The 22,911-nt window shown below is 33.8% G+C and overlaps 1 protein-coding gene across 4 annotated transcripts in view; it reads right to left on the reverse strand.

Annotated features, from left to right (window-relative positions):
- Positions 1-1,208: 1,208 nt before the first annotated feature.
- SNRNP48 (small nuclear ribonucleoprotein U11/U12 subunit 48) overlaps positions 1,209-22,911 on the reverse strand; it is a 28,072-nt gene continuing 6,369 nt past the window's right edge. For 3 of the 4 annotated variants that reach the window (XM_011367027.2, XM_011367029.2, XM_011367028.2), the window contains 5 exons: positions 17,022-17,210; positions 16,484-16,605; positions 9,613-9,701; positions 9,119-9,283; positions 1,209-4,013 (listed from right to left, as the gene is read on the reverse strand). In XM_011367027.2, the coding sequence (XP_011365329.1) occupies positions 3,965-4,013; positions 9,119-9,283; positions 9,613-9,701; positions 16,484-16,605; positions 17,022-17,210 (614 nt within the window). In that variant the 3' untranslated portion in view covers positions 1,209-3,964. Of the gene's footprint in view, positions 4,014-9,114; positions 9,284-9,612; positions 9,702-16,483; positions 16,606-17,021; positions 17,211-22,911 lie in introns of those variants that run through there. The other variant, XM_011367031.2, reaches the window with a different exon arrangement.

The raw sequence follows: 22,911 nt of genomic DNA on the forward strand, positions 1-22,911 counted from the left end.
CCCTTAATTTCTTTTGCTCACAAATGCCTCCTCTGTTGAACTTCACTAAGCATTGTTCTCTAATGGCAGACTGGAACCACATCCACAGTCTCTTCCTCAGGATAAGCAAGAGATAGGATGCAGAGGACAGGAGGATAAAGCAGGTCTGAGTTTTTCCTCAGCTGATTCCAACTTCCTTATGTTGACTGAGATTCCTAATGGAATCCGGCACTTAATTGTCAAGTAGTCAGTTTTTGGAGGTGACGACATTTTTTCACGTCTTCATGTGAAATCTTGCTATGTAAAGTTGGTCAATGCAATAAACTTTGGTGCATAACTAAATGGTATCAAGATACAATGTAAGTTTATTTGTGGATCAGTTTGAGTTTAACAAAATAGGAGATGATAAAATGTTCAATTTTTTTGTATTTTATAAATGAGCTCAGAGAACACTGGTGGGTATGAAGAGATTGCTATGAAATAGCAGATACGATCACAATGTGAATCTGCTAAAAAGGGTCCACAGTTAATAAAGTAGTTTCTATATAGTGGTTAAGGGTAGGGGCTCTAGTTCCAATCTGTGTTGTATTGTTTGTACATTGGGGAACTAAGCATCTCTACACCTAACTTTCCTCATCTATAACATTTATCACCTCTGTCATTCAAGAATTATCCAATCACTTTGGTGATTCAAAGATAATCATGTATTTTACTTTCAGAAAATTTTAAAACCTGGTTGGGGATAGGAGCAGTACGTAAGAAGCAGTACATAATTATAATACAAGGAGGAAAAATTTGAAAGAGCATAAACCCTGGAGCAAGACTGCCTGGATTAGAATTCTAACTCCCACTTTCTTTGAGAAGTAGAGCAAGTTACTTAATTCATGACCCTTCATAGTTTCCTCATTTCTAAAATGGTGATAATAGTAGTTACACCTCAGAATGTTTTATGAGAATTAAGTTTAATATAAAGAGCTCATCAAAACTACAATAAGATACCATTTCATACCTATTAGGATGGCTATTATCTTAAAAAAAAAAAAAACAGGAAAAAAAACAACTGTTGCCAAGGATGTAGAGAAGTTGGATCCCCAGTGCACTGATGATAGTAATGTAAAATATACAAACACTGTGGAAAACAGTATGGCGATTTCTCAAAAAATTAAAGTTATCTTATGACTCAGCAGTTACCCTTCTAGGTATGCACTCACAAGAACTGAAAGCAGAGATTCAGTTTTCTTACACCCATGTTCAAAGCAGCATTATTCACAACAGCCAAAAGGTGGAAACAACACGTGTTCATCCACAGAGCAACAGATACACAACAGGTGGTATATATATACAATGGAATATTCTTTAGCTTTAAAAAAAATTCTGACAAATGCTACAATATGGATGCATCTCGAAAACACTATGGTAAGGGAAATAAGTCAGGCGCAAAAGAATATTCTGTAATTTCATTTATATGAGGTACCTAGATTAGTAAAATTCATAGATAGAATGTAGAATGGTGGTTACCAGGGGCTGGGAGGAGTAAATGGAAAGTAGTTCTTCAATGGGTACAGAGTTTCAGTTTGAGATGATGAAAACATTCTGGAGATAGAGATGATGGTTGTACAACAATGTGAATGTACTTAATGCCACTGAACTATACATTTAAAAATGGTAAAATGGTAATTTTTTTTGTATATTTTACAATCAAAAAGAGCTCAGAACAGAGTCTGTCACACAGTAGGTACTCAATAAACATTAACTACGTTTAGTGCTTTTGAAAGAGTTTGAAAGGAAAAATTTACAGTCAATAGATCAGATATTTGGGTGAGAAGATTTCATCTGAGCTAGGACTTGATGGATGTGTAAAATGGACAGCAGTTTATTAATATCACACTTTATGAATAAAAAATAGATGTTAGGTGATGGGTTTGCAAATGCTTTTGTCAAAATTTAAATAATAAATTACCAACCATTATATGCTAGGCATGGGGGTTATATTGATGAAGAAACTCATAATCCAGTGAAAGAGTCCAAAACACACATAGATAAGCATGGAAAATTAATACATTCAAAGATCAAACAAATACCTCTTACCATCTAATTCTACATTTTATTGGATAGTTTGCAGTAGTTGATACTAAAAATTTTGGACTTTAAAGAACTCTAGTTACATTTTAGATCATCTTTTTTCATACTATTCCATTTTTTCCCCAATCCCACTACCCGACTTTTTTCAGTTGTTTCTTTTACTAAAACCCAGTCTGCCTTTTAATTTTACCCTTTAGTTTCTCCCAGTTAGTAGAATCATTAAAATCATAATGAAAAACAAAATTATAAATTAAGTTATACTATAGAAATTGCTGATAATTCAAAAGCAATAATTTCATATAGCTCAACATTATGGCAACTCCAAAGTCCTTATTTTTAAGATTTTTAAATTTGAATTTTATATATTTAGAAATTAAGCACAATGGCAGTAATAGGACTTCATATTGACAAGTGACCTGTCGATTTCCAACTTATAAGCGCCGTTTTCTATATCTGAAGGATAACAGCCAATCTTTTCTAAATTCAGTCAACTTTTCTATCGTCAGTTACATAATGAAATAATTAAGGTTTCATTTCTATTTGGAAGCCATTTTGTAATTTTTAAACTACATTTCAAGATATTCAGACATGAGTGCTTAATATTTAATGCTAAAATTTACTGAATGATCTATTGAACAACAGAATACACTACTAGCAACAAAAGGGAATAGACTACTGACACACAACATGAATCAATCTCAAAAATATGTGGAGTAGAAGAAGGCAGAGTGTATATTGTAGTATTTCATTTATATGAATTCTAGAAAAGACATATTTCATCAACAGTAACAAAAAGCAGATCTGTGGATGCCTACCGCTGGGGACAGAAAAAATGATTGATTGTGGAAAAGAATATAAGGGAATCTTTGCAGGCAAAGGAAATATTCTCTATCTTGACTGAGGTGATAGTTACATAGTTTGTCAAAACTCAATGAAATGTACACTTAAAATGGGTACATGTTATTTTATGTAAACAGTACCTCAATAAAATTCATTGACAGAAAACAAAATGATAGTATATTTTTAAGAGTTCATTTACCAAAAAAAAAGTATTTTTAATTAACAAGTAAAAGATGAATATCTTATTTTTAAAAAATTAATGTATTATGGATAAAGCTAAAGTTTCCTTTGGCCACCCTCTCAATCCTGGTTTCTACCCCTTAAACTCTCCATCTATACTGTCTCCCCTAAATAATCACTGTTGTGAGTTGGTATGGGTTCTTCTGACCTTTAAAAATATGTTTACATACGTACACAGGCACTGAAAACATACAGTATTATTTTGTACAAAGGTATAACTTGAACATATCTTTCTGCAACTTGCTACTTTCACTTAGCATTATGTTTCTGAGATCTACCCATGTTACAAGTTAGTATCTTTTAAAACCAATATAGCAATTTATTGTATGACTATAGTGTTTTTTATTTAGCCAGGCCTTTCCCCTCCTGACAGATACTTAGGTTGTTTTTCCCCATTACAATTCACCAGTGTAGTGGTAAACAATAGTTACCACTGGGGTGGCCACAGGGATTACAGATGGTGTTCCAAAGGCACTTTAGCCTTATCTGTAAGGTTTAATTTTTTTACAATGAGAATGTATTCATGTATTATTTATATAATTTAAGTACTGACTTTAAAATTTTTTCTGATACATAAATTATCAGAAAAGAATGAAACAAAATCAGTAATAGGAAGCAATCGTCTATTAAAATATAAGGAAGACAAAGTTATAGGGAATATTTGTGTATTCATGGTTTGAGACAAACACTTACTGAAAAATAATGATCTGAGTACTAGATAGGTCATATAAACACATCTCCTACTCAAAGCAATTATAATGAAAATATGAGCATACTGGTTATCATTGCATCAGCATAATTAAATCATGCAAAAACACTTTACTTATACTTTTTGTTTTCTTCTTTTATGACTATGATGTCTTTCCCCATCCCTGAAATGAAAAGGGTAAAGAAAAAACTATCATAAATGATGGACATTTTAATACAAAAGCTTTAAAATAATTCATCGATAACATACTTATATCAGATATAAACCAGAACAAGTTAAACCATGCATTTACAACTGAACTGTGATTTTTTAAGAGTAAATATGGAAAATGCATCATTAAAATTAAGGAATAAACAAAATAGATTTTTTAAAACTGCACTTTTGAGTTCTGCTTTAAAATTAACTTTGAATAAACGTACCTAGTTGATAACCAGAGAATTTATTTCAAAGAAAATACTAAAGTCATAGAAACTTTCTGACACCCTTATCCTGGCTCCTATCTCAATGCCCCGTAATTCATTCCATCTCAGGGGGGAAGAGCAAAGATTAGCCTATTCAAAACTACTTCCTGCTAATACTGTTTATCCTCTCTAAAAAAATTATCCATGTTTAGATTTTGAGGCTACTGTAGTTAAGTAAATAGAAATTGATCAGATGTCAAAAATTAATTAAGTAAAAAAAGCACTAACAAACCAGAAAGTAGAAGAGCACAATTTCTGATAGCTAATCAAGAATTAACTTGTATATAATTATATCATTCATTATATGAAGCAAAAGGAATTACTAAGCAAACATTTCATTTTTATAGGAGAACTAAATCATAGCTAGCTTTAAAAATATGAACTGCATGACAGTATGAGCAAAATTATTAAACTAATAAACCTTATTTATTCCTGACCACTAGGGGACCTAGAAAGAACAAGATATCATTTGAGAGCCTATTGTTAGACAAACACTGTGCAGATAATAGCAAATAATACATTGACTGCCCTCAAAGAGCTCATGGTCTAGTAGGGAGAGTAATAATTAAGTTCAATAAAAAGTATGTGCCAGGTAGACTGGTAACAAAATGGAAAAAATAAGCTCTGTTTGAATGAGTGAAAAAAAGCTTCGTGGGAATGACTAAGCTGAGTCTTAAAGGACGAGGAGTTTAATAAGCAGGCTTTTAAAAAACAGGCAGCAGAACATGACGTGGAAAGGCACAAATGTGGCACAGTATGAATGAGAAACTGTAATTTGAGCTAGCTAGAGCATAATATAAGGATAGGTAGGCAGAGGCCCTAACCCAGGAGGTCTTGAGAGCCATTCTAAGGAATGTGAATTTTGCCAATGAAGAGTTTTAAGAGGTGAAAATTCACTCTGGCAATAGCATTGGGATGAACTCATAAGGGACAAGCTTACAAATAGAATAATTAGGAAAACGACCATTATTTTCCACATGGACAGCAATAATCACAGAGGTGTGTATGAAGTATTTTCAGGCAGAACTGACAGCAATTAAGACCAGATGGTAAGGAATAAAAAAGGAATATCTAACATGACTCCTTGATTTCTGACTTAGATAAACAGATGATGGTCATCCACTAACCAGGATAGGAAATGCTGAGGACAGAGGAGCAGATTGAGAAAAAAGGAAGTTCAGTTATAGACCTGATGAGCCAGGTAGATGCCCAGTAAGCAGCTGGAATACAGAAAAAGACTTCAACTGATTTAAATTCATTACTTTAGTATTAGTTCATATTTCTCAGATATCAAAATTTTATCAGGGATATTAACAAGGGCAAAATTGATATTAAAGTTTGGATCTTCTTTCTGACATTATACATCCTCTATCTGAGGAATTAGCAAAAGAAAAAGACAACAACAAAAAGAGAGAGGAATAGTGGAAGAGAGGAAGGAAGGCGGGAGCAGAAGAAAGGCAAACGCCTTTTTAACAGTTATCTTTCTACCTAGACATTACTTTCAAATGCCCTGATTAGAAAACAAGTAATAAAAAAGGAAACCCATATCCAATCAGATATATAGAGAACTGTCACCAGAGCTGTGGTTATTTGAACTGAAACAGGATGACTGTTAAGAATGTTCATCAATTATTTATCCGCCTTACCTTAATTTATTGCTACAATCTATTTTTTCACCATGGTCTATAACAGAAGGAACTGTCTATTTTTCAAAAGTAAACAATTCAATGTTAGATAACACAGTGTTAGACTTACCTCTCCTTCCTTCTTCTCGAGTCCCAGTTTTTATCTTTATCTTTATTTCTTTTTCGTTTATGTGGGCTCCTACTCCGACCCCTTCTATGTCGTGAACACTCGGCATCCAAATAGCTTCCACCTGACTGCCGTGAATCTACTGAAGCTGATCGCCTTTCTTCATTCCTGAAACCCAGAAAAGAATATTACTGTTACTTTTAACCTCTGGTCTCCCATATAGGCCAGACTAAAGTCCAATATTCTATATCAGACCAATGACAGATAACGTCTAAGTAAATATATATAATCTTACATTCCATACAAGAAGGCAATCAAAGAAACATAGCTTTTATAACATCTTTTACAACTCTGGTATAATAATCCTGAGCAATGACAAACGAAAAGCATTCTGATGAGTAATAGTGTGCTACTAATGGCCTTAGAAATGCTAAAATTTAAACAATTACAGGTAACGGATTAAAAAGCGAATATTTTCACCGATAAAAACGACATACTTTTCACCATCATCCTCTGCTTTTTCCTGCTCCTCTTGCCAATGATTACTGAGTTCTTCCATGTGCACATTTATCACATCCCGAATCACCTTAGGAGAGTTAAGCACAGAATTTCAGATAAGAAAGCTGTTCAAAAAATTAAGACTATAAGCTAGGGGGGGCAAAAATCACCACTGACAATCAAATATTTATTAAGAGCTATGATACAATGGACTATGGGATGTGTTTAGAAAACAAAAGAGATAACAGTCAAATTGAAATACGAATGGTAGATGAAAATATATCAATGTTAAATCAGCTAAAGTTGATAACTATACTATGACTATGTAAGAAAATAACCCTATTCTTAGGAAATACATACTAAGTATTTAAGGACAAAGGATCATGATGTCTACAACTCTTAAATAGTTCAGAAAAAAAATTTATGTACAGATAGAAACTGAGAGTAAAAAATGTACAGATAAAGACAGTACAAGTGATCTGTATAAAGGATAGACAGGAGCTCTTTGTACTATTTTTATAGTTTTGCAATTTATTTATATATTTGATTTACAAATAAAACTTTAAAAAAAAACCTTATAATTAAGTTAAATGACAGACAAAACATGAAACATTATAGTCAATTCACAGATACTTTCCCAATGAGACTATCAATTAATTACCTAAGAACCATTTAAAGGTTTTTTTCTTTCCTGTTTATTCTATGGCATCACCAAGCACAGGGCTGGTCACTATTTAGATGAAGCTTACAGATGGTTCCCTCACGCCTAATTAGGAAAGTTTTAAGAAGAAAGGTACAGGAAACAAAGGGCAATCTCAGAGACACATACTATAGGTTCAGGTCTGACTGCGTTTCTCCCCATCTCAAAGAAATTTTCAACAGCTCCTAAAGTAAAATGGAATAATGTCCAAACCCTGTAACAGAGCCTGTGAAGCCTTCCACAATTTTACTACATCACAAAGTAGAAGCTAGCCTTATCTCCCACTTGATAGTTCTTTAAAAGCCCCAAGTTCTAGCCACCCTGGATTACTAACGGGTCTCTGGAAAACTCCTGTACTTTTTTTTATTTTTAGGAACACTAGTCCTTTCACCTGGAAAATCTTCATCCACCATTTCCCCTCCTCCACTATATTCTCTTGTGGAAAATCTAAGACAGGTCAAGGTCTAACCCAGGGAGTGGTAACAGTCACACACACCTGAATTCCAATTCCAGCTCTAACACTTCTGTAGTAGCCCTCAATGACTCCCTGACTAGTAGTTCTATGTGAGCTCCATGAAGCCAAATGTCACTGGATGCGGTTTCCACAGGGCCAACCTAGCACAAGTCCATCAAATATGAAAAATTCAATAAAGACATTCTCTTACCCCTATCTCTGCTTCTCCCCTTCTCTCAAATATTATTTTCTCTATGAAGGCTATACTAATCTTACCTTTTTTAAAAGTTGCTCCTTCTTCCCACATACTTTGATCTCACTTTATTTTAGCACTTACCACAATCTGTATTTTGAAAGGTCTTTTTCACTTATTAACTACAATAAGCTCCTTAAGGGTGGGGTCTGTGTGCATTTATCTTAAAAGTAAGTAAGTATACTTACTTTTATTTATCACATAAGTATACTATGTAATAAATTTACTGAAATTTGTCAAAGTTCAGGTTATAGTTCAGAGCAAAGAAAAATTATATAAGATATAAATGAAGTTAGGAATTGATAAAATGTTGAAAAAGCCCTGACCAGAGATATAAATCACTAAAAGATCTGTAAACACTGAAGTAATTTACAGATGAAAGATTATTTGGGATCTGTTTCTAAAATTACCAAGTGTTAGGACAGGGGAGATAGATAGTGAGTGGGGATATAAATAAAACCAGGAGGTTGTATGTTGATAATTGCTGAGGCTGGGTGATGGGTCATACATCACACATCATACGTAATGAACATACAAGTTTATTAGACTATTCCATCCACTTCAGTACATGTTTAAATATTTCCATAATAAATAGTTAACCATAAAATTGTAAAGAACACTAACAGCAACACTTAAATTTGATCATAAGGTTATGAGACTACAGAATAAACAAATGAGGTATTGTACAACCAAGTATTTGAGGGACTATAAGAATCACTAAGGTAGTATGACATGGTCCCAGACCTCTACTGAGAGAGATGTCTAAAGTACATACTTTAATTACAAAAAGAACAGCATAAAATTAAGTGCTAAGCCATGTGGTACAGAGCATAAATGCGACAAGCCACTGGATGGCTCAGAGTCAACTAGCACTTCATGAAAACAGTGTATATCAAGATTTCAAACAGTGATATTCCTGTGTAATAAAAAAGGAAACCCATATCCAATCAGATATATAGAGAACTGTCACCAGAGCTGTGGTTATTTGAACTGAAACAGGATGACTGTTAAGAATGTTCATCAATTATTTATCCGCCTTACCTTAATTTATTGCTACAATCTATTTTTTCACCATGGTCTATAACAGAAGGAACTGTCTATTTTTCAAAAGTAAACAATTCAATGTTAGATAACACAGTGTTAGACTTACCTCTCCTTCCTTCTTCTCGAGTCCCAGTTTTTATCTTTATCTTTATTTCTTTTTCGTTTATGTGGGCTCCTACTCCGACCCCTTCTATGTCGTGAACACTCGGCATCCAAATAGCTTCCACCTGACTGCCGTGAATCTACTGAAGCTGATCGCCTTTCTTCATTCCTGAAACCCAGAAAAGAATATTACTGTTACTTTTAACCTCTGGTCTCCCATATAGGCCAGACTAAAGTCCAATATTCTATATCAGACCAATGACAGATAACGTCTAAGTAAATATATATAATCTTACATTCCATACAAGAAGGCAATCAAAGAAACATAGCTTTTATAACATCTTTTACAACTCTGGTATAATAATCCTGAGCAATGACAAACGAAAAGCATTCTGATGAGTAATAGTGTGCTACTAATGGCCTTAGAAATGCTAAAATTTAAACAATTACAGGTAACGGATTAAAAAGCGAATATTTTCACCGATAAAAACGACATACTTTTCACCATCATCCTCTGCTTTTTCCTGCTCCTCTTGCCAATGATTACTGAGTTCTTCCATGTGCACATTTATCACATCCCGAATCACCTTAGGAGAGTTAAGCACAGAATTTCAGATAAGAAAGCTGTTCAAAAAATTAAGACTATAAGCTAGGGGGGGCAAAAATCACCACTGACAATCAAATATTTATTAAGAGCTATGATACAATGGACTATGGGATGTGTTTAGAAAACAAAAGAGATAACAGTCAAATTGAAATACGAATGGTAGATGAAAATATATCAATGTTAAATCAGCTAAAGTTGATAACTATACTATGACTATGTAAGAAAATAACCCTATTCTTAGGAAATACATACTAAGTATTTAAGGACAAAGGATCATGATGTCTACAACTCTTAAATAGTTCAGAAAAAAAATTTATGTACAGATAGAAACTGAGAGTAAAAAATGTACAGATAAAGACAGTACAAGTGATCTGTATAAAGGATAGACAGGAGCTCTTTGTACTATTTTTATAGTTTTGCAATTTATTTATATATTTGATTTACAAATAAAACTTTAAAAAAAAACCTTATAATTAAGTTAAATGACAGACAAAACATGAAACATTATAGTCAATTCACAGATACTTTCCCAATGAGACTATCAATTAATTACCTAAGAACCATTTAAAGGTTTTTTTCTTTCCTGTTTATTCTATGGCATCACCAAGCACAGGGCTGGTCACTATTTAGATGAAGCTTACAGATGGTTCCCTCACGCCTAATTAGGAAAGTTTTAAGAAGAAAGGTACAGGAAACAAAGGGCAATCTCAGAGACACATACTATAGGTTCAGGTCTGACTGCGTTTCTCCCCATCTCAAAGAAATTTTCAACAGCTCCTAAAGTAAAATGGAATAATGTCCAAACCCTGTAACAGAGCCTGTGAAGCCTTCCACAATTTTACTACATCACAAAGTAGAAGCTAGCCTTATCTCCCACTTGATAGTTCTTTAAAAGCCCCAAGTTCTAGCCACCCTGGATTACTAACGGGTCTCTGGAAAACTCCTGTACTTTTTTTTATTTTTAGGAACACTAGTCCTTTCACCTGGAAAATCTTCATCCACCATTTCCCCTCCTCCACTATATTCTCTTGTGGAAAATCTAAGACAGGTCAAGGTCTAACCCAGGGAGTGGTAACAGTCACACACACCTGAATTCCAATTCCAGCTCTAACACTTCTGTAGTAGCCCTCAATGACTCCCTGACTAGTAGTTCTATGTGAGCTCCATGAAGCCAAATGTCACTGGATGCGGTTTCCACAGGGCCAACCTAGCACAAGTCCATCAAATATGAAAAATTCAATAAAGACATTCTCTTACCCCTATCTCTGCTTCTCCCCTTCTCTCAAATATTATTTTCTCTATGAAGGCTATACTAATCTTACCTTTTTTAAAAGTTGCTCCTTCTTCCCACATACTTTGATCTCACTTTATTTTAGCACTTACCACAATCTGTATTTTGAAAGGTCTTTTTCACTTATTAACTACAATAAGCTCCTTAAGGGTGGGGTCTGTGTGCATTTATCTTAAAAGTAAGTAAGTATACTTACTTTTATTTATCACATAAGTATACTATGTAATAAATTTACTGAAATTTGTCAAAGTTCAGGTTATAGTTCAGAGCAAAGAAAAATTATATAAGATATAAATGAAGTTAGGAATTGATAAAATGTTGAAAAAGCCCTGACCAGAGATATAAATCACTAAAAGATCTGTAAACACTGAAGTAATTTACAGATGAAAGATTATTTGGGATCTGTTTCTAAAATTACCAAGTGTTAGGACAGGGGAGATAGATAGTGAGTGGGGATATAAATAAAACCAGGAGGTTGTATGTTGATAATTGCTGAGGCTGGGTGATGGGTCATACATCACACATCATACATAATGAACATACAAGTTTATTAGACTATTCCATCCACTTCAGTACATGTTTAAATATTTCCATAATAAATAGTTAACCATAAAATTGTAAAGAACACTAACAGCAACACTTAAATTTGATCATAAGGTTATGAGACTACAGAATAAACAAATGAGGTATTGTACAACCAAGTATTTGAGGGACTATAAGAATCACTAAGGTAGTATGACATGGTCCCAGACCTCTACTGAGAGAGATGTCTAAAGTACATACTTTAATTACAAAAAGAACAGCATAAAATTAAGTGCTAAGCCATGTGGTACAGAGCATAAATGCGACAAGCCACTGGATGGCTCAGAGTCAACTAGCACTTCATGAAAACAGTGTATATCAAGATTTCAAACAGTGATATTCCTGTTCATGATGGAGGCATAGGAAAACCCTGAACTCACCTCCTCGTATGGATACAACAAATAAACAGCTACAGATGGAACAATTTTCCTCTGAAAAGGATCTGAGAGCTAGATGAACAGTGCCTCCACAACAAAAGATAAAAGAGATGCATTGAGATGGGTAGGAAATGCAGAGACACGGGCTCATCTGGGACCCCACCCCAGGTGTGGTGACCCACAACCAGAAGGGATTCAAAAATAAGAAACTCTCCCTCGAAGAGTGAAGGAATCATGCCCCACATTAGGCACCCCAATTCTTGGATCCAGCACAGGAAAGATAAGCCCCAAAGTGTCTGGTTTTAAAAATCAATAGAGATTAAGTCTGCTAAAACAAAGAACTGTAGGGAATGGAGAACTTGCTCTTAAAGGGCGTGTGTACATACCCACTCACCCTGAAATCTAGCACAAAAGCACCAGTTTGAAAAGGCCTAGACCACAAGTGAGGGAGATCTACTTACTAAACTTAAAGCAGTTGCTCACTAGGATTTTCCCCAGGAACATAAGCACTAGCTAGCACCATTTTTGCAATCTCATTCTAACTTGCTAGTGACGAAGTTGGTATATGCCATTTTTGGTGCCCTTCCTCTGGCCTGCCGGCACCAGTAGAGTGATCTGCCCATCCCGTGCTGCTACCAGCCAGGCAAGCATCCGCACCCTCCCCAAGCCATGCAGTAGGCACACAATAAGACAGACAAGCACACCGTGCCCCATACTTCCCGCACAACAGCTGCACCACAGCCAGGCCAGATGAGCGCCCCACGACCCACTCATCTCACACCGCAGCTGGCCTTGCCACAGGCTGTGGGTAGACACAGCCCACATAAGGGAAGCGCCTTGAGCGCCTGACTCTGGTGGCAAGAGAAGACTGCACTTCTGTACACCACAGATCATCTACGACATAAGACCACTCCTTCAGGGCTGGGAGAGGTAACTGTTTCACCTAATACATATAGACAAACATAGGGAGTCAGGCAAAATGAGGAAACAAAGAAATATGTTCCAAACCAAAGAATAAAACAAATCCATAAAAATACCCTAATTAAACAGAAATAAGCAACATACCTGATAAAGAGTTCAAAGTAATACTCATAAAAATGTTTAACAAACTGGATGAACACAGTGAGAACTTTAAGAGATAGAAAATATAAGGAAGTATTAAAAAAAATTTGTAACTAAACTGCAAAATACACTACAGGGGTTCAACAGTAACTGGATGAAGTAGAAGTAAAACCAGTGAGCAGGAAGACAAAGCGATGAAATACAGAGCAGAAAATGAAAACAGAATTTTAAAGAGCAAAGATACTTTAAGAGACCTCTAGGACAACAGCAAGTGGAATAAATTTCACATTATAGGGGTCCCAGAAAGGGAAGAGAGAAAGAGCCACAAAAGTTATTTAAAGAAATAATGGCAAAAAAAAAAAACTTCCCTAATCTGGGAAAGGAAACAGACACCCTAATCCAGGAAGCCCAGAGAGTTCCAAATGATATGAACCTAAAGAGAACCACAGCAAGACACATTATAATTAAAATAGTAAAGTTAAGAATAAAGAGAGACTCTTAAGAGTAGCAAAAGAAAAACAACTTCTTACATAAGAGGCAAACCCCATAGGTTGTCAGCAGATTTTTCTGCAAAAATTTTAAAAGCTAGAAAGGAGAGGCATGACATATTCGAAGTGCTGAAAGAAAAAAATTTCTAACCAAGAATACCCTACCTAGCAAGGCTGACATTAAGATTTGAAGGTGGTCAAGAGTTTTCCAGATAAACAAAAGCTTAAGGAGTTCATCACCACTAAACCAAGATTACGAGAAATGTTAAAGGAACTTTTCTAAGCTAAAAAGAAAAGGCACTAATTAATAATAAGAAAACCTATATAAGTAAAAATATCACTAGAAAAGGTAAATATATAGTAAAAGTAGCAGATCAGTCATCTATAAAGCAAGTAGGAAGGTTAGAAAATAAAAGAAAATTAAAACAATAGTTCATGAAAATATAAAATAAAAAGATATAAAATGTCATCAAAAATATAAAACATGGAAAAGGTAAATATGTAAAGCATTGGAATATTTCAAATTCAAGCTACTATCAACTTTAAAAAGACTGTTATATACATAGGATGTTATATGTGAAACTCATGGTAACCTCAAAGAAAAAACATATAGTAAACTATACAAAGGAAAATGAGAAAGGACTCTAAACATAACACTAAAGAAAGCCATCAAACCACAAGGGAAGAGAGAAAGAGAGGAAGGAACAGAGAGGAACTATAAAAACAGCCAAAAAACAATTAACAAAATGGCAAAAAGTGCATACTTATCAATGATTACTTTAAATGTAAATAGACTAAATTCAGCAATCAAAAGACACAGAGTGGCTGAATGAATAAAACAACAAGACCCATCTATATGTTGCCTATAAGAAAGTCACTTCAAAAGGACACACACAGACTGAATGTGGAAGAATGGAAAAAGATCATCTCTGTAAATAGAAATGAAAAGAAAGCTGGTGTTGCTATAAAAATATCAGACAAACAGACTTTAAAACAAAGACTGTCATATGACAAAGAAGGGTACTACATAATGCTAAAGGGGTCAATCCAGCAAGAGGATATTACATTTATAAATATATATGCACCCAACATAGGAGCACCGAAATACACAATGCAAATATTAACAGACTTAAAGGGAAAAATTAAAAGCAATAAAATAGTAGGGGACTTACACACTCAACTTTTAGCAATGGATAGATCACCTGGACAAAGAAATCAGTAAGAAACCATTGGCCTTAAATGACACATTAGACCAGATAGACATAAAGATATATAGAGAGAGAACAGTCCATCCAAAAGCAGAATACACATTCTTCTCAAGTGCACACAGAACATTCTCCAGGTCAGAGCACATGTTAGGCCACAAAACAAGTCTCAATAAATTCAAGAAGACTGAAATCACATCAAGCATCTTTTCTAACCACAATGGTATGAACTTAGAAATCAATCATAAGAAAGTGGAAAACCCACAAAAATGTGGATATTAAACAACATGCTACTGAACAACCAATGGATTAACAAAGAAATCAAAGGAGAAATAAAAAAAAATACCTAGAGACAAACAAAAACAGAAATATGACATATCAAAAATCTATGGAATGAAGCAAAAGCATTTCTAAGAGGGAAGTTCACAGCAATACAGGCCCACCTCAAGAAACAAGAAAAATCTCAAACAAACAACTAACTTTACACCTAAAGAAACTAGAAAAAGAAGAACAAGGCCAAAATTAGTAGAAGAAAGGAAATAATAAAGATCAGAGAAGAAATCGATGAAATAAAGACTAAAACAATAGGAAAGATCAATGAAATTAAGGGTTGGTTCTTTGAAAAAATAAAATCAACAAACCTTTAGCTAGACTACCCAAGAAAAACAGAAGGGCTCAAATAAATAAAACATGAAATAAAAGATTACAAGTGATATCACAGAAATACAAAGGATCATAAGAAACTACTATGAACAATTATATACCAACAAATTGGACAACTTAAAGGAAATGGATAAACTCCTAGAATACAATCTTCCAAGATTGAATAATGAAAAAGAAAACCTGAATAGACCAATTACTAGTAAGGAGATCGAATAAGTAATCAAAAACCTCTCAAGAAATAAAAGTCCAGGACCATATGGTTTAACAGGTGAATTCTTCCAAGCATTCAGAGATTTAATAACTATCTTTCTCAAACTCTTTTTAAAAACTGAAGAGGAAGGAACTCTTCCAATACATTCTACAAGGCCAGATTATGAAAAGTCTTTGAAATCATAGAGAGAAGTGAGGAATAACATGGGAATAATTAGGGGTTCAATGAAGAAATTCATATACCAAAAAATTCATTAACTCTATCCACTGAATGACATCTGAAAATAAATCTAAATATATATCAAGAGATTAATGTAATTAATTATATGATTTTATAATATTTTAATTTACAGTATATAAATAATTTATACCATATTTCTTAAATCTAAATATTTAGTAGAGTACATAAAAGCACACTAAAATTTCTGTCCCCAAAAAAAGATAGCTATTTATTGAGTAATTTGTGTCTACATGCATAATCTCAGTTATCTTAACACCCCTGCAGTCTGTATTATTATAAAATGAAAAAAGCTGAATCTTAAAAAGCTCAAATAGCTTGCCCAAGTCAAATAGCCAATGATAAACAGCATATACAAAACTTAAGCCCGGCTCTGTTTAAGCCAAAATCCATGCTCTTACCACTTTCTCAAAAGGAGGTATTTTTTAAAGATTATACACTCTTTATGTAAGGTTTTTGTACCCTGAAAAGCCTTTGTCTGGTAAAGGGTGGGTCTGACAGTGATGGAGCAAATACAAAATGAGATATGGCCACCTTGAAGATACAATCTCTGAGGAACTGTGGAATTTCATAGAACAGACTCAGAAAACTACCTAAGGGAAATTTCTGTTCTCGGCAAAGCTCTACAAGATTATGTAAAACTTACCTCAGTATATGATTTCTTGGTTATGTGAACATTCTTAGCTCTATAGGACTGGCGTCTTCTTTTATAATCCCTCACTTCTGCCAGGATTTCAAGGTAAGATTTTGGACTCTTTCGACTATTATCTAATAAATAAAATAAAATTATTATATGCTTAGAAGTTTTTAAATTCTTATAAATTAGCAGGAAGATCACAATCATCCTATATTTCAACATGTTTCAGTGTAGCACACAAAAATATTATAAAAATTCTATGTTTTATAAATGTGCTACGTTATCATTTCTTTTCTCTAGTCATCAGTTGAACATAAGAGTGTTTAGGTACATAGATTTAAGTAACAGCACAGCTGTATATAACATTCTTACAGGAGGAAGCTATGCTTAATGAAAAATTAGAGAGCAAAATTTCATGTACGAAGTAAACACCTTAATATATATATGAATATCAGGTGATACAAAACTATCCTATTCCAACTCATCTTAACACTCAAAGAACAGAATGACGGTTAAGAAATAAAAAACTAAGATATTCATCTCTTACCTTGATTGACTTTTGCAGCCAAGTCTACAAAGAGATCACTGTCATTTTCAATAATCTGAGAATCAGAGCGCTTTTTCTTTGTCTCCTCAATTACAAAATCATAAAGGGCAAGACGATCAGCTTGGGTTAGATCACAAATAAATCGTTTGTGATTCAGAGGAACTTCAACAGGCAATGAAGAATAAATCCCTAAAGTAAAAATAAAATCACAAGAATAAACAATACATTAAGCACTGTGGACTTAAAATTCTACTATTTATCTTTAAATATGTGCTGTAATACAATATTAACATAATTTTTTCACAATAATCCCTAAATATATAAAGTATCAATCTATATGATAAATGATAAACAATGAGTCTATCCTGAATGCTATACCCACATAAAGGATGTACTGTGGACGTTTTCTATTCTCTCCAACAGTGTTAAGAGAGATCCCATGAAGGCATGCTTAGTAGTAATAACCATGAGATAATTTGCTTCTAAGAAAATCTTTTGGGTAACAATTTTTAAAAGGCTACCCACATTCTAAAAGAAGATATTAACTTCTCATTTATATGCTTTTTCCCATAAAAGCTAAGGGAAAACCTTTTAATAAATATAAACATTATAGTCCCTTTGAAAATGAATTATGGAAATATGAAAAATACAGAAAATGTGTCTTTTTCATCCGCGATATCAAGTTAACTGTTCCATATTTAAAATATATCCCATTTGTGCAATGACTTAGAGCTAGGGACCAAAAAACAATTAAGTAGCAGAAATTCCACACTTCCTCAGAACAGAGAAAGACAGATTAAGACTAAACTTGTTTTAACTTTCTCAAGAGGAAGCATATTGGCTTAACCAAATTAATTGAAAAAAGTTAACAGTGGTGCCCCCACAACGGTTACAGAACTTTCTAAAATCTGCTCGTTAATGAAAAAAAGTAAATACAATACCTTGATATGATGTATTAAACATTGAAGAAAAATTTTGTTTTGAGATTCAAATTTTCTCAAAGAAATAAAAAATTATTGTAACTGTAAATAAAGCAATTTAAAATGATAGTCCCATATTTCATTATTCACTAATGCAAATAAAGAACATTAGCTACTAAAGGAAAGCTTTAATATTTGCTAGGTTACTCTAAAGTAATAACTCTGATTCACAGAACAATGTAAAATCAGTGGCTCTTCCCAGATACTTATATTTGATAAAGTCTAACCTTGTTGACTTCCTAAGTAAGAAGGCCTAAAAAAATTTTTTTTCAAACAAAACCATACCATGAACTAAGTATTACAGTACAAAAAAAGAGATGACTTTACATTTGTCTATAAATTAAGAGAATAACTACATTGAATCTGAGTCTGTGGTTTAATAGCTATGGATAACAATACATGGCCATTTGTACTAGTTGACAGGTTTTGAGTTAGTGGGGAAGAAGGGTTCCCTTTCAAGTCAATCAATTTTACCCTAATTCTGGTGGACACTAGGAAAAGACCTTTTATGCAGCCAGATCTTAAAACATTTAATTTAAAATAATATAAAATATAAAAATGAGTTAGCTTTGATAAACTTAATTCCTTTGAATATAGGCTATAAAAGTCTGGGAGAGAAATACAAAGATTAGAAAACATTGTACAGTCATGCGCCACTGAATAATGGAGATATGTTCTGAGAAATGCGTTGTTAGGCAATTTCATCACTGTGTGAATATCACAGAGTGCACTTACACAAACCTAGATGATATAGCCTACTACACACCTAGGCTATATGGTACAGCCTATTGCTCCTAGGCTACATGCCTGTACAGCATGTTATTATACTGAATACTATAGGCAACTGTAACACAATTAAGTATTTGCATATCTAAACATACCTAACCCTGGAAAATGTACAGTGAAGATACAGTATAAAAGATAAAGTGTAGGGGGGCGGCATATGGGTTAGTGGGGCAGGGGAAGGACTGTGGAGGAAGGCATGATGGGAGGCAGAGCAGACATAAGAAGGAGGGAGCAAAGAAGGGAGAAAGAGAAGAGAAAGGGAGAAAAAGGGGGAGCAGAAGCAGAGATCAAAAAGAAAACAGATAAAGCTTGAGATAAGAAATAAAAGGGGGAAGGAGGAGAGAGAATGAGAGAAAGAGGAGAGGGAGGAATGGAACTGGGAGGAAAAAAGAGGTAAAAGAAATGGAGGGAAATGAGTGTGTGTGTGCATGTACATGTTTGTGAAGGGGCAGGCATGGGCTGTGGGGGGAGCTCCTGGGCTCTCCTTTTCTCCATCCACTCTCTTAACTCCTTTACCAACTCCAGGCCCCAGCAAGGGGCAAGGCACAAGGCAGACAGACAACAAGCTGAGCCTCCTTGTCTATTTAAACCGCCCAGAGCTAGCAATACATTCCACATCTTAGCTGGGTCCGGCCTTTTCTTTCACCATCACAAACTTCTGCTTATAATCCATTATAATCTTACAGATCATTATTGTATATTATATGCTGTCTGTTGTAGACAAAACATCATTATGCAGTACATGACTGTATTATAAGCAAGCTCCACATAAACCTTTGCCTGTCATTTTTAAACAAAGAAATATAATTTCCTCCTTAAAATATTTTGGAATTTTCTTTATCCATCTTAAATTTCTGTATGGTGAAGACTGATACTTAAATTCCTTGAAATTCAACTAAAATTCCAAATCAAGACTGTATTATTGTGACAGTGATTAAGATAAAGTTTAGAAATTTGAGTGATACTTTTAAAAGGATATCATTTGCAAAAAGGATACTGCATATCTTTAAATAAGGAGTACATTCAGGTTCCTAATTCCTCTTTATACTCACCCCAATTACTGAAAAAGAAAAAGTACAGGAAAAGTTAAACAACAAACTGTATTCAAATCATTCAGAACACAGATATTTGTGACAAAAAAAAAAAAAATGGGTAAACACACTTAAACACATTTACATTTCAATAAAATGTAAATTTTCAAATGCAAGTTTCTATATGATTTAGAGGTACATGTGAATGGGCTGTAATCACACCAATTCTGAGATCTTCTTTCTACTTTTTTGTATAGTAGTTTTTTTTTAATTGTGGTAAAATATACATAACATAAAATTAGCCATTTTAACCACTTTAAGTGTATAGTTCATTGGCATTAGCACAATTGCATTGTTGTGCAACCATCTCTTCTATCCACCTCCATAACTTTTCATCACCCCAAACTGAAACTCTTAATCTCCTTTTTAATAACTCTTAATTCTCATTCCTCCTTGTTAAGTCACTCTTACCATCATAGAGCACCTTAACCATATGAGAAACAACACTAAATATTAACAAGAGGCATTGTTTCCAAAATACGAATTCAGAATTTTAGGGAGAATTCACATTGCATCAATTTCCTAACATTAAAGATAAAGAAATTAAAACCCACAGAAGCAAAATGACTTGCCAAATTCTCACAAGTAGTAGGAACAGATTAGCTCTAGAACCACTGTAATCCAGTCTCTTTAGGATTCTTTAGTAAACTGATCTTCAGATCGTGGCCATGACTCAAATACAGTTGACCCTTAAACAATACAGGGGTTAGGGGCATGAACACCAACTTCCCCGTGCAGTTAAAAATCCTTGTATAACTTTTGACTCCCTAAAAACTTAGCTACAGTCAGCCCTTGGTATCCATAGGGGATTGGTTCTAAGATCCTCCACGGATACCAAAATCCACAGATGCTCAAGTCCCTTATATAAAATGGTGTAGAACAAGGCACGCAGTCAGCCCTCCACATCCCTAGATTCCCAACAGTGGTTTGAAAATTCTGTTTTGGTATCCTCCTGGGATACCAAAATCCATGGATGTGAAACCTATGGATACAGAAGGCCAACTGTATTTAATTTTAAAAATCTTTGTATATGTGGATCTGCACAGTTCAAACCCATGTTGTTCAAAGGTCTACTGTATACATCATAAAAGTACAGCAACTCTAATCTTTAATACGGAAGGAAAAAGATGAACCACTCAATATAAAATGATTGTTAATGAGTGGAATTAATATCTAGGTTATAAAATTAACCAAAGTAATTATATATGAACATAAGTAGATCTAACGGTTGTTTAAGCTTTCACAAAATTAATGGATTAAGAATTCAGTACCTTGAGTTTAGATTTAAGACTGATGAAATAAAAACATAAATATAACCTCATTAAAAAACTTATAATTTAGTAAATAACAAAATATTAATTAAATGGGGAAATGTAAACTTGTTCATGTTAGCCATCTTCCTCCAAAGTAAATACATCAATAAAACAATATTAAAGAGGTCCCGGGGTAAAATATTTTAATATGCCTAAGATATAAGTGAGTCACAAAAAATAATCTTTAAGAAATTGCAGAACTTTATACAAGATTTTTGAAAAAGCTCTAAAAAGGTTATAGATCATATAAAAAGTTATTCTTAACAATTAAATCTTAATTTAAGCTAGTGCAAAGATTCAAAATCAAATAAAAGTTCCTCTTAACTGTTGAAAGTATTCTTTTGTAAAGAACTAAACTCAATGTCCAAATCTGCCTTATTACTCAATTATATAAATAAAAAGCTTAGAACATTTTCTAATGTCTAGAATATTACTCATATATATAAAAAAATTCTCCCCCATTTCATTATCTTAATATTGCTTCCTATACATTAATTTGCTTAGAAATTAAACTGCTTAGACAATAGCAGCTACCAATTACTAGTTAAGGCTAGCGTAACATTCATATCTCTATTGCTCTAAACCACACCACAACATAGTTTTGTATTACAGATAAAGAAGCGAAAACTCGGAAAAGTTGTCATTTGTAAAAGGTGAAGCAGTAGTTTATTTCTTTAAAATAGTCTCACATAAAGTAGAATAAACAATGAACAGTATTAACAGTTACAGTATAGAGAATTGAAGTTTGTGATGTTCTACTTAATCATGATAGACATAATAATGAATATATTTGAGCAACACCTAGAATCCACAAATTTCACTAAATGTGGAGTTTCTGACAGAAAGCAGAATAACTCAGTTCAGAGTTTGTGCCAAAATTCAGAACTTGGTTCTCAACCCAGCTTTGCTATTATCTAGCAAAGGAGTGTTAATTTAATTCACTTGTATGCCTCTATTTCTTTACTAACTATGGAGGAGAAAATACTTGTCCAATCTATCACAAGTCTGTTGTGAGGCATAAAGAAATATATAAAAGAGCTTTGAAAAAAAGGATCTCTCTTAAATTTAAAAGTATTGAGGGCCTTTAGAACAAATACACCAGAACTTTATCATCTCTATCAGACAGATTTTTTTCCCTTATCTGTAAAAAGCAGACACTGGACGAGATGATATCCAAGTTCTCTTTCAACTCTGAAATAAATCCAGTAAATCTATCTAACTAGTTAAGGTCAAATAAAGTCCTTTAACAATTAACCCTTCCAAAGAACATAATTCTCTCCTTTTTAATTGGTTCATTAACTAAACAGGGGAAATGGGTAGAACCAATAATAGGGGCCAAAACAAGACTTGATTGATCATAGCTCAGCAATCTCTTCAAAAAAGATGAGGATCAAATTTCTCCCTCAAAGAAAAAAACCTGGAATTTAGCACAAAAGTACATAAAAATGGGAGCACCAAAACAGGAATACAAGAAATGTGATTCTGGTTATAGTAAGGAACCAACATAATGTACACTAAGGATAAGAGACTTCGTCCTTCTGAAGCCACAGTGCAACTTAGGGAGAAATCAAACCCAGATATTGGCTGAGAACAATGGGTTAAGACCCTGAACATCAACAAGGTAAAAAACAAATCATAACAATGGGCTGGTGAATATAATTCAACTCGAAAGAAGAGTGAGGGGGGAAAAAGGTAAGATGTCCAGAGAAAGCAACCGTTA

Source organism: Pteropus vampyrus, unplaced genomic scaffold (genome assembly GCF_000151845.1).
Source record: "Pteropus vampyrus isolate Shadow unplaced genomic scaffold, Pvam_2.0 Scaffold129, whole genome shotgun sequence".
NCBI classification, from domain to species: Eukaryota; Metazoa; Chordata; class Mammalia; order Chiroptera; family Pteropodidae; genus Pteropus; species Pteropus vampyrus.